This window comes from Chiloscyllium punctatum, chromosome 9 (genome assembly GCF_047496795.1).
Source record: "Chiloscyllium punctatum isolate Juve2018m chromosome 9, sChiPun1.3, whole genome shotgun sequence".
Taxonomy (NCBI): domain Eukaryota; kingdom Metazoa; phylum Chordata; class Chondrichthyes; order Orectolobiformes; family Hemiscylliidae; genus Chiloscyllium; species Chiloscyllium punctatum.
The window spans coordinates 30,384,185-30,399,934 of NC_092747.1; the positions used below are offsets into that span (position 1 = coordinate 30,384,185).

Here is a 15,750-nt window from a genome sequence, read left to right on the forward strand (position 1 = left end):
CCATCACGAAGTCACCCTTTGTTTATTGGTACATGGTACATGGTACATGGTACATGGTACATGGTACATGGTACATGGTACATGGGCTCTAACCAGCCAATGCAAAACCAGTCCCTAGATTGAGGAGATTCTCTGAATCTCCTGTTTATATGTCAGTCCGGGCTCCCTGATTGGCCCAGGGTTAACAACCTGAATTAGGAATCTCATAGTCAATAAGATCCACATGGCCCTTGTTATAATAACTACACTAATGTACTACAGAAAGTGAGAAGCATTTGTAGAAAAGCCACTACTCAGGCATATTACCTCATAAATTGCACAGACTGGGCAAATTAAATATTAATTTGATACTGGGTCAATAACTTTGACCTATTTTTTAAAAGAAATCATCCACAGGATGAGGCATCTCTTGCTAGGCCCAGCATTTATTGCCCATCCCTAATTGCCCAGAGGGCAGTTAACAGCCAACCACATGGGAATGCGTGTGGAGAAATACCGAGATAAAATCAGGTAAGGACAGCAGTTTTCCTCCCCACAGGGCATTAGTGAACCAGACGTTGTTTTCCTGACAATAGTTTCATTGTTAGTATGAGGCTTTTAAATCCAGATTTTAAAAAAAATTGAATTCAAAAGCCAATATCTGCTGTGGCAGGACTCAAACCCAGGTCACCAGAACATTATCGGAGTCTCTGAATTAACAGTAAAGAAGTAACACCATTAGGCCAGCATATCACCCAAAATGATCAAAAATAATCCTGAAACTGTCTTCCTCTGCACGAAATTCACTTTCACAAATTGGTGGCCTTTAATCTTGTTTGGGATATCAGGCTCACTGGCAATGCCAATATTTGTTGCCCATTCCTAGTTGTCCTTGAACTGAATGCCTTGTTAAAACATTAAGATTCTTCTTGAACTAAGAGGGACATTGTATGACCTGAAAATTGACCTGTTTCAGTTCCTACATTTCAATTCCATTAGATTTAATAAATTACGAATGCAAATTCAGGATAACATTAGGAATCAACGATAACTGTTACATTTGACAGTAAGGACAAAACACTGGAGCTGTAATATATCTATTTGTAAAAACATCCTCTGTTAACACAATGCCTGACTGTCTAAAACCTGACTAACATTTCCATTTTCCCCCTTTAGAATACTGCATTTATTTGTAAACCATCTATATATTAAATGCAAATATTTCCTAATTCACTTCACAATGTATTTCACTATTTTTCAAAAGCATTTCCTAATTTGTTTTCAGTAGTTGGAATGAACACAGCATTAGTATTCAAATTTTAAGGGAACTTTGCATTCCCTATCAGTTTATACATTTTTGTAGGTCACAAGTCACAGTCACCGAAGCATAGAGTCATACAGCACGGAAACAGACCCTTCAGTCCAACCTGTCCATGCCTGAACATTATCCCAAACTAAACTACCCCCACCTGCCTTCTCTTGGCCCATATCCCTCCATATCCAAATGTCTTTTAAAAGTTGTAAATGTACCCACATCCACCACTTTCTCAGGAAGTTCATTCCACATGTGAACCACACTATCATCCTGCTATAACGTGTGTTTCGTTAGTGCGAATTGGTGTAGCGCAATTGATGAATAGGGGATGCTATTTCTAAACTGTGATATTTTAAAACATGTATTGGCTATAACACAATCGCATCAGCAACAATTTAAATGCTATTTCTATTCCATGATTTTTATATAGCATGGGGTCACACAAGAATGCACCCATGGCATTATAGAAAAACTGCCTGAAGTTTATTCCCAAAGAAGTATTCCAAACATAGGAACATAGAAAGTAGGACCAGGGGCAGGCCATTGGCCCCTTGGGCCTGCTCCACTATTCAATATGAGCTCAGTACCTAATCCCGCCCTCCCCCGAGTCCTTTTGTCCTTCTAGTCACAAGAGCAATATCTACCTCTTCTGGAAAACACATGATGTTTTGGCCTCTACCATTTTCTGTGGCAGTGGATTCCACAGACTTTGTGAGGAAATTTCTCCCCCTTTCAGCCTTAAAAGGTATACCCCTTACTCTTAAACTACGACCCCTGGTTCTGGACTCCCTCGCTATCAGGCACATCCTTCCTTCATCTAAACTGTCTGGTCCTGTTAGAATTTTATAGGTTTCTATGAGATCACGCCTCATTCCTCTAAACTTCAGTGAATACAATCTAACTGACTCAAACTCTCCTCATAAATCAGTCCCGCCATCCGAGGAATCAACTTGGCAAACCTTCACTGGACTCCTTCTATAGCAGGAACAGTCTTCCTCAGAAAAGGAGATCAATACTGCACACAATATTCCAGGTATTGAGCTGTATAACTGAAGCAAGGCATCTTTGTTACTGTACTCAAATCCCTTGTTATTTAGGCTAACATACATTTTTGCTTTCTTTACTGCCTGCTGCATCTCTGTACTTATTTTCAGTGACTGGTGCATGAGAACACTCAGGTCTCAGTGAACATTCCCCTCCTTTCATTTACAGCCATTCCAATAATAATGTGCCTTCCTATTATAGTTACCAAAGTGGATAACTTCACCTTCATCCACACTGAACTGCATCTACCATGCATTTGTCCACTCACTCCCCTATGAAAATTACACTGCAACATCTCTGCATCATCTCCCCCTCTCCCCCCCCCCCTCCCCCAACCCACAGCTCACTGTCCCACCCAGCTTTGGTGTTACCTGCAAATTTTAAGGTACAGGCAGACTATCCTTTATCCGAACATCCAAAAACCGAAAAGCTCCGAATTCCAAAAGTTTTTTGTGAAGTTTTTTTCTCTCATTAACAAGGTTGTTTGGCGTGCAAACAGCAAACCCAAGTCGACACCCACTCGATGCGTGTCACTCAGATGCGATGCGGTGGGTGGGGGGGTGCTTGGCCAAGCACCGACAGCCTGTAATTAATTGGAAGTCTGCTCCTCTGGTAAGATTTTTAAAAATTTCACCATTAAGCTGTTACTTATTCTGAAAACCAAAACATTCTGAATTCCAAAAAATAGCTGGTCCCAAGCATTTTGGATAAAGGATCATTTACCTGTATTACATTTAGTTCTCTAATCTACATCAGTAGCAAATCTTGTGAATAGCCGGGTTCCTTATATTGATCCCTGTGGTACTCCACTAGTCACTGCCTGCCATTCAGAAAAAGACACATTTATTCCTAGTCTTTGTTTCCTGTTTGCTATCCATCTCAATACACTATTCCCAAACTCATGTGCTTTAATTTTACTAATTTACCTCTTTTGTGGGACTTTGTTGAAAGCCTTCTGAAAGTTCAAATAAACCAAATTCGACTGGCTCCCTGATCAACTCCACAGGTTACAACGTCAAAGATTCCCAGTGGACTTGTCAAACATGACTTCCCCTTTGTAAGCCCACAACCACTTCCACCTAGAAGGAGAAGGGCCGCAAATACATGGGAATACCAGTGCTTGCCAATTCCCCTCTGTAAAGCGACCAGCCAGGTGGATCTCATAGATTACGAGTTCCCTGTCTGGAGGTGTTAATCCGATCCAATCAGTGAGCTCAAGCTGACACATCAGAACAGGGGTATCAGACCTCCTGTTGCTCTGAGAGCTGGCTCTGTGGGAATTGGATCAGTGTCAAGGATGCTCCATGTGTATATAAAGGATGACTTTGTGATGGGATACTGGCCTCTGTGAAGTTATTTCACCCTCCAAACCACTCACTATCCTGGCTTGGAAATATACCACCATTCCTTCACTGTCACTGGGTCAACATCTTTTTGTGGTATAACTTTAGTACTCCTTTAATCTGCCTCTCAACTACAAAAAGAAAAATATATAACATTAAATGACAGGATGAGAACCTACTTTCCTTTCTTGAAAACTTTGCAAACTTTATCTAAATATATACCTTGCTAGCCATCCATTTTATGATTAATCAGAAAATCGCAACTTTACACCAGGTAAAATATTTTGACACGAAGAAAGAAAATTTTATATCTTACCATTAGCAAGAAATCATCTATCCATTTTCCAATAAACCTGTCATCAATGCTTCCAAGCCAAGATTTTTGATGGATCTCCTTAAATGCTGTGATCTTGATATCAGTGACAGCATGATTTAGCATTGTGAATGGCACACACAGCCACTAAACAACAAAATATTGCAATTACCCACTCGTAGTTCACACATATTTAGCTACACAAGCTATAAAATACATTGGAAGCTGGATATCTGAAATTAAAATAAAGCAGAAAATGCTGGAAATATGCCCGAGGTCTGGTAACATCTGATGAGGGAAATGGAATTAACATTTCAGGTCCATGGTCTTGAAACCTTCTGCATAATTAGCTACTTGTCTTGAATCATTCGTACATGATTACGCAACCCTGATTGAAAATTTTACCTCAAAATGTTAACCTGTTTTTCTACTTTTCGAATGATGCCTATTTCTGCAATGGTTTTAATTTCAGATTTTCAGGAATTTTTTTCCATTCCAAAACATATTACAGTGTCAATGTACAACATCATTACTTTTAATTTAAAAATCTCTAATTGATTCGTCTGTAGGTGTTTGACTACTAGCCTTTTGTGAAGTGTAAGAACTGAAGAAAAAATTTTGGAGGCATTGGTTGTGCAGGCAATTTTGGAGTCAAGTCATTGAGATCTTCAGCTCATGATTTGACAACTTGTAGATTCTACATTTGAAACATGGCAATTATGTAGCAGTCCCTCAATTTGCACTACAGTTGGGGTTTGAGCCCAAAGACCTGGTCCTGAATTTTCACTGTGTTGGGATGGGAGCCCTTTAAGAATGGTGGGTCAGTTTCAATTCCAAGATTCCTGGGCTTTCTATTTTACAGGATGCCTTTTAAGAGTGCAGACTGGTTTGGAATATGAACTTACACCCTGCATGCCTCATGTTTGGCTCCATTGTGGAGATAGGCATGTCTGAGCCTTCTGTGATTTTCATGGAGTCAGGTGGGCCTTTAAGTGATTGATGGCTTACACACCACAGATGTGTCATTCAGTCACCATCCATGCTCCCTCATGCCTTACTGTGGCACTTCCAGACCCATTGATCCTCTACATATTGAATAAAACCCATGAACCCAATAGTAACAATGGGAAGTGCAAACAAACCTTTAAATGAACAGTCGTTATTTCTTTACTTCCCATTTTATTAAAAATTAACTCCTCTTTATTAGAACATAGAACATAGAACATTACAGTGCAGTACAGGCCATTCGGCCCTCAATGTTGCGCCAACCTGTCATACCAATCTGAAGCCCATCTAACCTACACTATTCCATGTACATCCATATGCTTGTCCAATGACGACTTAAATGTACTTAAAGTTGCAGGCAAAGCATTCCATACCCTTACTACTCTCTGAGTAAAGAAACTACCTCTGATATCTGTCCTATATCTAACACCCCTCAATTTAAAGCTATGCCCCCTCGTGTTCACCGTCACCATACTGGAAAAAGGGTCTCCCTGTCCACCCTATCTAACCCTCTGATTATCTTATATGTCTCTATAAGTCACCTGTCAACCGTCTCTCTAATGAAAACAGTCCCTCAGCCTTTCCTCGTAAGACCTTCCCTCCATACCAGGCAACATCCTGGTAAATCTCCTCTGCACCCTTTCCAAAGCTTCCACATCCTTCTTATAATGCAGTGACCAGAACTATACACAATGCTCCAAGTGCAGCCGCACCAGAGTTTTGTACAGCTGTAGCATAACCTCATGGTTCTGTAACTCGATCCCTCTATTAATAAAAGCTAAAATACTATATGCCTTTTTAACAACCCTGTCAACCTGGGTGGCAACTTTCAAGGATCTGTGTATCTGGACACCGAGATCTCTCTGCTCATCTACACTACCAAGAATCTCACTATTAGCCCAGTACTTTGCATTCCGGTTACTCCAACCAAAGTGAATCACCTCACACTTGTCGGCATTAAACTCCATTTGCAACCTCTCAGCCCAGCTCTGCAGCTTGTCTATGTCTCTCTGTAACCTACAACATCCTTCGTCACTATCCACAACTCCACCGACCTTACTGTCGTCTGCAAATTTACTAACCCACCCTTCTACGTCCTCATCCAGGTCGTTTATAAAAATGACGAACAGCAGTGGACCCAACACCGACACTTGCGGTACACCACTAGTAACCGGACTCCGGGATGAACATTTCCCATGAACCACCACCCTCTATCTTCTTTCAGCAAGCCAAATACTGATCCAAACTGTTATATCTCCCACAATCTCATTCCTCCACATTTTGTACACTAGCCTACTGTGTGGAACCTTATTGAACGCCTTGCTGAAATCCATATACACCACATCAACCGTTTTACTCTCATTGACCTGTATGGTCACCTTCTCAAAGAACTCAATAAGGTTTGTGAGGCACAAACTACCCTTCACAAAACCGTGCTGACTATCTCTAATTAAATTATTCTTTTCTAGATGATTATAAATCCTATCTCTTATAACCTTTTCCAACACTTTACCAACAACTGAAGTAAGGCTCACTGGTCTATAATTACCAGAGTTGTCGCTACTCCCCTTCTTGAACAGGGGAACCACATTTGCTATCCTCCAGTCTTCTGGCACTATTCCTATAGACAATGACAATTTAAAGATCAATGGCAAAGGCTCGGCAATCTCCTCACTGGCTTCCCAAAGGATCCCAGGATAAATCCTACCCGGCCCAGGGACTTATCTATTTTCACACTCTGCAGGATTTCTAATACCTCTTCCTTGTGAACCTCAATCCCACCTAGTCTAGTAGCCTGTATCTCAGTATTCTCCTCGACAACATTGTTGTTTTCTAGAGTGAATACTGTCGAACAATATTCATTTCGTGCCTCCCCTATCTTCTCTGACTCCACACACAACTTCCCACTACTATGGTTGATTGGCCCTAATCTTACTTTCATCATTCTTTTATTCCTTAAATACCTATAGAAAGCCTTAGGCATTACTCTTATCCTATCTGCCAACAACTTCTCATGTCTCCTCCTGGCTCTTCTGAGCTCTCTCTTTAGGTCTTTCCTGGCTACCTTGTAATCCTCAAGTGCCCTAACTGAGCCTTCACATCTCCTCCTAACACAAGCCTTCTTCTTCCTCTTGACCAGAGATTCCACTTCCTTTGTAAACCATGGCTCCCGCGCTCTCCAGCTTCCTCCCTGCCTGACAGGTACTTATCTAGGACACACAGGAGCGTTTCCTTGAATAAGCTCCACATTTCTAATGTGTCCACCCCCTGCAGTTTCCTTCCCCATCCTATGCTTCCTAAATCTTGCCTAATCACATCGTAATTGCCTTTCCCCCAGCTGTAACTCTTGCCCAGTGGTATACACCTATCCCTTTCTATCACTAAAGTAAACATAACAGAATTGTGATCGCTATCACCAAAGTGCTCACCTACTTCTAAGACTAACATCTGGCCGGGCACATTACCCAGCACCAAATCTAATGTGGCTTCGCCCCTTGTTGGCCTGTCTACATACTGTGTCAGGAAGCCCTCCTGCACACACTGGACAAAAACTGACCCATCTATAGTACTCGTACTATAGTGTTCCCAGTCAATATTTGGAAAGTTGAAGTCCCCCATGACAACTACCCTGTCTCTCTAACTCCTATCGACAATCATCTTTGCTATCCTTTCCTCTATATCTCTGGAACTATTCGGAGGCCTATAGAAAACTCCCAACAGGGTGACCTCTCCTTTCCTGTTTCTAACCTCAGCCCATACTACCTCAGTTGACGAATCCCCAAACATTCTTTCTGCAACTGTAATACTGTCCTTGACCAACAATGCCACCTCCTCCCCACCCCCCTCTTTTACCATCTTCTCTGTTCTTACTGAAACATCTAAATCCTGGGCTGCAACAACCATTCCTGTCCCAGCTCTATCCATGTCTCCGAAATGGCCACAACATCGAAGTCCCAGGTACCAACCCATGCTTCAAGTTCACCCACCTTATTCCGGATGCTCCTGGCATTGAAGTAGACACACTTCAAACCAACTTCTCACTTGCTGGTGCCATCTTGCGTCCCTGAAACTTGATTTCAGACCTCCCTACTCTCAACCTTTTCTATACTCGAACTACAATTTTGGTTTCCATCCCCCTGAGTCCATCAATCATCCAGATCTTTTGAATCTACACGCACTCGAAACTTTTAACCTTTGGTAAATAAAGATTGTGGGGTAGGGAGCAGAGATGGACAACTGCTAATCAAACAGAGTTCAGGTGGCAGACCAGAGTGAAGTATTTCTGATTTTTAAGCCAAAAATCCACAATGACACTGAGCTGGAGCACTAAACACCTGAGCCGCAGTCAGCTTTCACTTTCTGATCTCTGCTGCCAGTTTCACAGGCTCAGGATAGACAAGGTGAAGAGATTTCAAAGACTTGTAGGTTCTGCTACACATACATTAAAGAGTCTGAACAATTGGCACATATTGAGCTATAGAGAGATATCGGTATTTTTAACATTGTGAAATGTAACAAATGAATTATCATTCTTTAAAGTTATTCTCTTATTGTCATTATAGGATTTACTGATTCTATACAGTGTTTTGTTTTCATCCACTCATATGGGCAATGCTGGATGATCAAACATTCATTGGTCAAACATGGTTACTCTTGAAAAGGTGGTGGTGAGTTGCTTCCTTCAACCACTGCAATCCATTTGGTGTAGGTACACCCACAAAGGGAGGCTGAGGGGCAGCTCAGTGGTTAGCACTGCTGCCTCGCATTGACAGGGATCCAGGTTCAATTCCAATCTCAGGTGCCTGTCTGTATGGAGTTTGCACATTCTTCCAGTGTCTGCGTGAGTTTCCTCCCACAGTGCAAAGAAGTGCAGTTTAGGTGGATTGGCCATGCTAAGTTACCTGTAGCAACCAGGGATATGTAGGCTCAGTGGACCCGCCATTGGAAATGAAAGTTTACAGAGATGGGATGGGTTTGGGTGGGATTCTCTTCAGAGGGATAGTGTGGACTTGATGGGCTGAATGGCCTATTTCCACACTGTAGGAATTCTCTGATTTTGACATTGAAGGAATTGCAATATATTTCCAAGTCATGATGGCATGAGTGAAGGGACAAAATCCAGTCTGGAGGCATGAGATGGCATGGGAGGGGGAGGAGGGTGTAAGGGGGGAGGTCTTGAGACTTGCTTCTGCTTCCACTGTGTCAATTCCTACAGCACCAAGGTGAGCCCTTTGGCTGCCTCCAGTCTCTTTCTCAGGTTGGCTGGCCTGACTACAATTCACAAAAATACTGACAGTGCCACCCTTTTGTACACTTTCTCCTGAGGGGGACAAAACAAGCCAGGACATTTCCTATCACCCACTACCTGACTATCTGATAATAATCCAGGCCCTCATCTTTTAAGGCTTTTGTTGGATGAGTGATTTGAATGATCATTTAGAATGATCATTTGAACAAGTGATCAAGTAATCATATTCCAAAAAAGCTGATTATTCCAACATTTTGTACAATGGGGAATAAACTGAGAGACTGATCTTACAATGAATAAAAGATGCAGTTGGAATGGGAAATGTTACTCAGGCAGCAATCCTAGCTTACAATAAACCTAATCGAGACTTCAATGGATCACGGCCATGACCTAACAGTCTTGCATTATCATTTTAAAATAATGGGTCAACGATGTATATTTATGCAAATACTGTTACTATATGTAATAGAGTCTGCAACTCACCAAGCCAAAGAAAATACAACCTAATTGAACGACATCAGTATATGCCACTGAATACAGCCCTCCAAGTAACGTATAAATCATTGTTACACAAGCTGAAATGACCACTGATAGCTTCTTATCAAGGTCCAGAATAACACTAGATGTTGTACCTGAGCAATAAAAGGCAAAATTTATGTTTAGTCTTTAACCATCAATACATCAATAAAAAGAAAAGGTTTACACTGAACAAAAATTCAGAAGCTCCAAAAGACCACTGCCTACTTAGATATGTGCTAGCCTCACAGCTCCATGGAAACATTTCAGCAAAAGCCTTTGTGAATCTCCTCTTGATGGTAAACGCTCCTGTGTAAGTGTTTTGAGAGACCCTGTGATCAAAGCTGATATTGGACTTTGACCTGCACTGAAAATGTCTGTGAGGAGTAGTTGAACTGAAATGTAATCACTGGGAGTTGGGGTTGAGGCCAGAGTATCTGCAATTTGCATTATATACATTTCAGCCTGAAATAGGTTTAGAAATAAAGTGCTACATCATTCATTCCCAGGAAATGTATCAGTGAATGATTGTTCTTTGGTGATAAGCTGTAGAAGGAACCTTGCCTAGTGTAAGGACAGGCAGGTACTTTAAACAAATAGCTACCTTTCAAAATTGTGTTGGCTTTGCATTCAACCTTGTATAATAGGATCCTTCTAGAATATGTAGCATTGGGTGTCGTTTTGGTGGACAATATTGTGGTTCAACTGCCTGAAAAGGAAATAGAACCATGGATTGGTTCACCATGATGAACACATACAGAAATTGCTGGAGAAATTCAGCAGGTCTGGCATATCTGTGGGAAGAAAGCAGAGTCAATGCATCGAGTCTGATGACTTGATGATGAAAAGTCTAATGAAGAGTCTCCAGGTGTTGCAAATCAGACAAGGTGGAGAATAAGGATCTGCAGAAACTGATTTGATACTAAGAGGTACAAGATCCTTCCCACCTATGAGGATGAGGACACAGACTATTGGATGGACAGCCCAAAGACTCACCATGATACCTTGGAGCAGGACTCTGCCCAAAAGCATTAGGAAAGGAAACATAATGTGTCAGTTTTAAGAGGATTCAATAACTAAGGGATGGCTTTGAGTGTAGTTGGCTAGGCCTGAATTTATTGCCCATTCTTAATTGCCCTTAAGGCAGTGAAAAGTTACCAACATCACTGTGAGTTGAGAGTCACATGTGGGCCAGACAAGGTAAGTGGTAGATATCCTTCCTGTAAGGGCAGAAACGAAAAATCAACAGGGGGTTACACGGTCACCACAATTTTACTTTCACCACCTGTTATCTGAGATTCAAACCCATGTCCCAGGACATGGGGATCTGGATTACCAGAGACATAACGACTAAACTACTGTTTCTCCACAGGACAGCAGTCTTTCTAAAATAGATCAGGAGTCCCATTTGGTATATTGCCTACATCACGTCAGGGTGAGGATCATCTCAAACCTGCTTGAAAGGTTAATGGCCAAAAGAAGGAGGGAGGACTGAGTCATTGTGATCCATTACCATCGAAAAGAACAGGCAAGAGGTCATGTTCAGAGGATTACCACTAAAATGCCAGACAAGGAACATCTCCAACAAGAAAGGTTCCAACTATCATTCTTTGACATTCAATGGAAATATTATGACTCAATCCCTCATTCTGGGGACTTACCATTGATGAATCATAAAAATACTTGGGACAACCTAGCACACTTGGGATTTTTCAGTAACTCCTGTGCAATTGTGGTACCATGTCTAATGTTAGGCATTACATTTTGTTTTTGTGAGAATGCCCTGTTTTAATATAGTTAATAGTCTGCATGTTGCAAACAGCTAAAAGGATATATCAAACAACATGGTGTTAGAGGTCAAATTCTCACCAGAGAAAAACGCCAATGAGATTTACCTCATGGTGAGCTACTTGTAAAAGTTTTCCTGACTGGATGTAACTGCCCATTTATTCTGGGATCGTTTAATCCCAGTGAAGAGAGAAATGAGCAGCGCAGAATCTCCTGTCTTCAAGATGAGTGAGCAGAATAAAATCAGCAATAGAGAGAGTGCACCATTTTTACAGCACTAGCTGCCTTATTCTGGTAGATTTCTATAGATCCTGCCTTTTATTGAATGAGACAGACTGATCAATGGGTAAATAAATACAAGGGTAGGTGGGATTGTGTGAAAGTGGGTGAGTAGATCACTGGGTGAGGAGGTAATTGGATGAGGCGGGTAAGGTGGGTTAACGGGTGTGGTGAGTAACTGGGTGAGGTGGGGAGGTGAGTTGGTGCATGAGTGGACAGTCAATTCAAGTTGTCAACCAGGTTACTTGGGTCGGTCTGAGCTGTACAACAGGCACTCGGGCTATGGTTTGGAGTTTGGGCCTAGTCAGGTTGGTTCAGATGGTGATTGGGTAATTAGGTGGTCACTGGATATTTGGGTTGGATCAGGCTGAAAGGGTAGTCAGGTGATCAGGGTACAGTAAGACTGGGCATGTGGTTGGGGTGAGGGTTTATTTGGCTGGTCAGGCAGAGGGCTTGGAGGATGGTGATTGGGGATAGGCTGCAGTTAGAGTTACCTGACTGCTAGACTGCGAACATCTTCTGGGAAAGTACAGAGGTAAGTCGCAAGTATCTGGCTGAAGATTCCGCCCTGTGTCAGATCAGAGTTATATACAGCAGTCTCTATTTCTGGAGGTTTAAACTTGAGGGGGGCTTTCCATATTTGCCCATGACATATCTTATAAGACTAAAAGAATTTGACCTTTACGAGAGCTGGGTGAGCCGAATAGACTGGAAAAGAAACATTCATATGATTACCTAAAGCTGCAAGGATGGCAGCAGACCAGAAGATTTCCCCGACTATGGCAGGGATAAACACTAAACTTGCAATTTGTTTCCCATAACGCAGCTGAAATGGGTCCAACATTGTTACATATTTCTCAGCTCGCATTTTCTTGGCAAAACACAATCCACCTGTGTGAAAGCAGAAGAAAGGCTCTTAGATACCCACATCGGTGAATCCAAAGGTTTGCTGTATATTCATCTACATTTAATCTTCATGGCTGAGATTTATCCATATGCTGCAAGCTTTTGTCTCTTTACATAAATTCCACAAATTCTGTGCTACACAAGCTGCATTTTTAGGCTGAAATGTTCGAATTTAATACATAGCACACAGGACTGCAAATGAGTAAGAACAAATTGTTTAAGAATATTTAAGCTGAGAAACAATTTCCTCTCTAACAGTGGTAAATAGTACATACGCCTCTCGGGGTAATCAGTGTTGAGAAATCTGAAAGGCTGCTGCTTTTGCAAGTGTTTACTTTGACTTCAGAAAGCAAACTGTGCAAATCGATGCAAAAGTGCTGGAAATTCAGCTCATTATTTAGTGGCACGCCGGGCCAACATATTGAATGTTTCGAAGAAAATGTCAGTTCTTGGGGCTAAAGGGATCAAAGAATGCAGGAAGAAAGTGGGAACAGGGGACTGGGTTGGATGATGAATGATGTTCATATGGTGGAGCAGGCTCAATGGGCAAACAACACACACTGACTCCTTTCTCTCAGGCTTCTGGGTTTCAGCCTGACAGAGTGGTCAGAGCCCTGGGCTGGCTTCTTCCATAGATCCAGGTTAAGTCAGTAAGTTGCTGGTGAGGAAGTGAGTGTACAAATGAAATGTAAAGGAATGGCAACAATTGAAGGAAAATGTGGGATTGGAATGGGAAAAGAACACAAGTTCTGAAAGTTTCTGGAAAGATTTGAAAGGCATCTGAACCCATTGGAAGCTGTTGGTGGTGATAACATTTGCAAAAAGGTGACGGACAAAAATGTAGGAAAATGAAGTCCCATATGCAGATTTGAGACTGCAGTGGGCCAAGCCAATAGAGGCTGTTAGGATCAAATGTCCTTATAACAAAAGTTACAGCTGTGCACCCATTTCACTGTTCACCTAAAACCGATGAAGACAGTCCCGCACACCCCACAATGTCTGAAAATATGATCTGTCACATTTGAACAATCTAGGTTTGCTGGTCGATGTCTTTCCTGTCAATATTGTGCTTTGTGAGAAATAACATTCTGGGTTTGCGTTACTTCTGAATGTCCATCCAACTTAACAAATAGTTTGAACCTATACATTGTGCCACTGTTGCACTGTGGATACAATGTTTGCAACTTATATTGCAAGTTGGAGCCTCTACCTGTGCTAATTGTTTGTTAATGTGAGGCCAGTGTTGCTGTCAACTACATCCTACGTTCTGATTAACAACATACAAGTAAGTGAGTGAACTGATACTGGGATTATATTTACTCACCAATAACCAAACAAAGTAGAGAGGTCCAAGGTGCTACAGTCCATACTAGTCCAGCATCCGGTCGATACACCATCTCAGCGGTGCCATTTATATATGCACCACCAACCCAGGTTGCTGCAATGGATGCAAAAGCACTGGAAATCCATCTCATTATATCAATACATGTGGGGAAAATAAACAGTTAACATGCCACTGTAGTTGAAATATAAACCCATCTGCTGATAACATTAGAAACCAATATTGTTAGATTGCAAGAGAAAGTTGGCTTCTGTTTTCTGAAGGAGTATCAGGGAACACTTTACCAAATACTAGACTTTCATAGTAAAGATGCTTCTATTTTGTATGATGTATTGTAGTAAGGTAGATTTTATATTGTACGCTTATGATAGTATCTCTTGATAATCCAGGTTGGAAAACAAACACAATTACTGTAATATTAAACTAAAATATTGCAGATACTGGAAAGCCCAACAGGTCAGGCAGCATCCATAGAGAGAAATAGAGTTATCAGTTCAGGTTGTTAAACTTTCCCTACTGAGCTTTTCATCTTTTCTTGTTTTCATTATGTAATCATGTTGTTTGTACTATTAACCGCCACATAAAATATTTGCTTTTCTGTAGAGTCACAGCTGATTGAATGTATAACAGTGCATGCATGTGAATGTGTGGCTGGGAACTTATATGTATAAAATGTTCTGATTGCATCTTTTCATCTCAATCACTTGCTAGGTATTTAATGAGCCCATTAACAATGTGACCTCTAATTAATATTAATCAAGGGTTTATGATTTTGTTTCTGTGTCTGACAAGTTTCACTTGCTTTAGCGTCTGGCTCACCCAATGCTTTGCACATGATCCAGACCCCTGCTGTAGGCACATATGATTCAGTGCGGAGGTTCCTGTATCACTTCTTATGGTCCCCGATCTTTTTCCATCCACTGTTTAGCTTCGCTGCATTTAATTTCCAACCTGTCCTTACACATCTGTAAACCGTATCCTCTCTCACGTCAACAAAGGATCCTGCACATGAAGTCTAATTCTCACTCCCATCCGGTTGCTCCTGTGTGTGTGTGATCAAATCTTACCTCATGTTTCTGCTTGTCTTTCTTTCAGATCAAACCAGAAAAGATTACTAATTTTACAAAAACATTAAAAATCATTTTTAATTTATGTCCAAAATCAATTTACTTGAATATCTCATTATTCTTTCATAGCATCGTCAGCAGTTGTTGTTCACCCCTAACTGCCCTTGAACTGAATGTTTTGCCAGGCCATTGCAGTGGGCAATTAAGAGCCAATTGCATTGTTGTGGGTCGGGAGCCACATGTAGGACTGGGAGATTTCCATCCGCAAGGGCATTACAGACCACAGGGTTGTTTTTTTCCTCCTGCCATCCATCTGCAATGGTCAATAAAATCGTTTTTAAATACAGATGTAATTGAATTCAAAGTTCACCATTTGCCATGGTAGGATTTGAACTCATAACCCAGCACATTAGCTTGGAGCTCTGGGCTCCTCACCCAGTGACAGTATTGTTACACCACCACTCTATGGGAGCACAAAGGGAACCCTATTCATTTCCTTTTTGACAAATGATATTAAATCATTACTATGTGGAGATGCCGGTGTTGGACTGGGTGGACATACCTAAAAGTCAAACGACACCAGGTTATATCCAATAGATGTATT

General features: G+C 41.4%; 1 protein-coding gene across 1 annotated transcript in view; it reads right to left on the reverse strand.

The window, feature by feature from the left end:
* Window positions 1-15,750, reverse strand: part of LOC140481259 (high-affinity choline transporter 1-like) — a 39,742-nt gene that overhangs the window by 9,154 nt on the left and 14,838 nt on the right. Inside the window, exons 3-6 of the mRNA XM_072577165.1 lie at window positions 14,062-14,175; window positions 12,567-12,722; window positions 9,732-9,880; window positions 3,998-4,141 (exon numbers count right to left, since the gene is read on the reverse strand). Coding sequence (XP_072433266.1) covers window positions 3,998-4,141; window positions 9,732-9,880; window positions 12,567-12,722; window positions 14,062-14,175 — 563 coding nt within the window. The remainder of the gene's footprint in view (window positions 1-3,997; window positions 4,142-9,731; window positions 9,881-12,566; window positions 12,723-14,061; window positions 14,176-15,750) is intronic.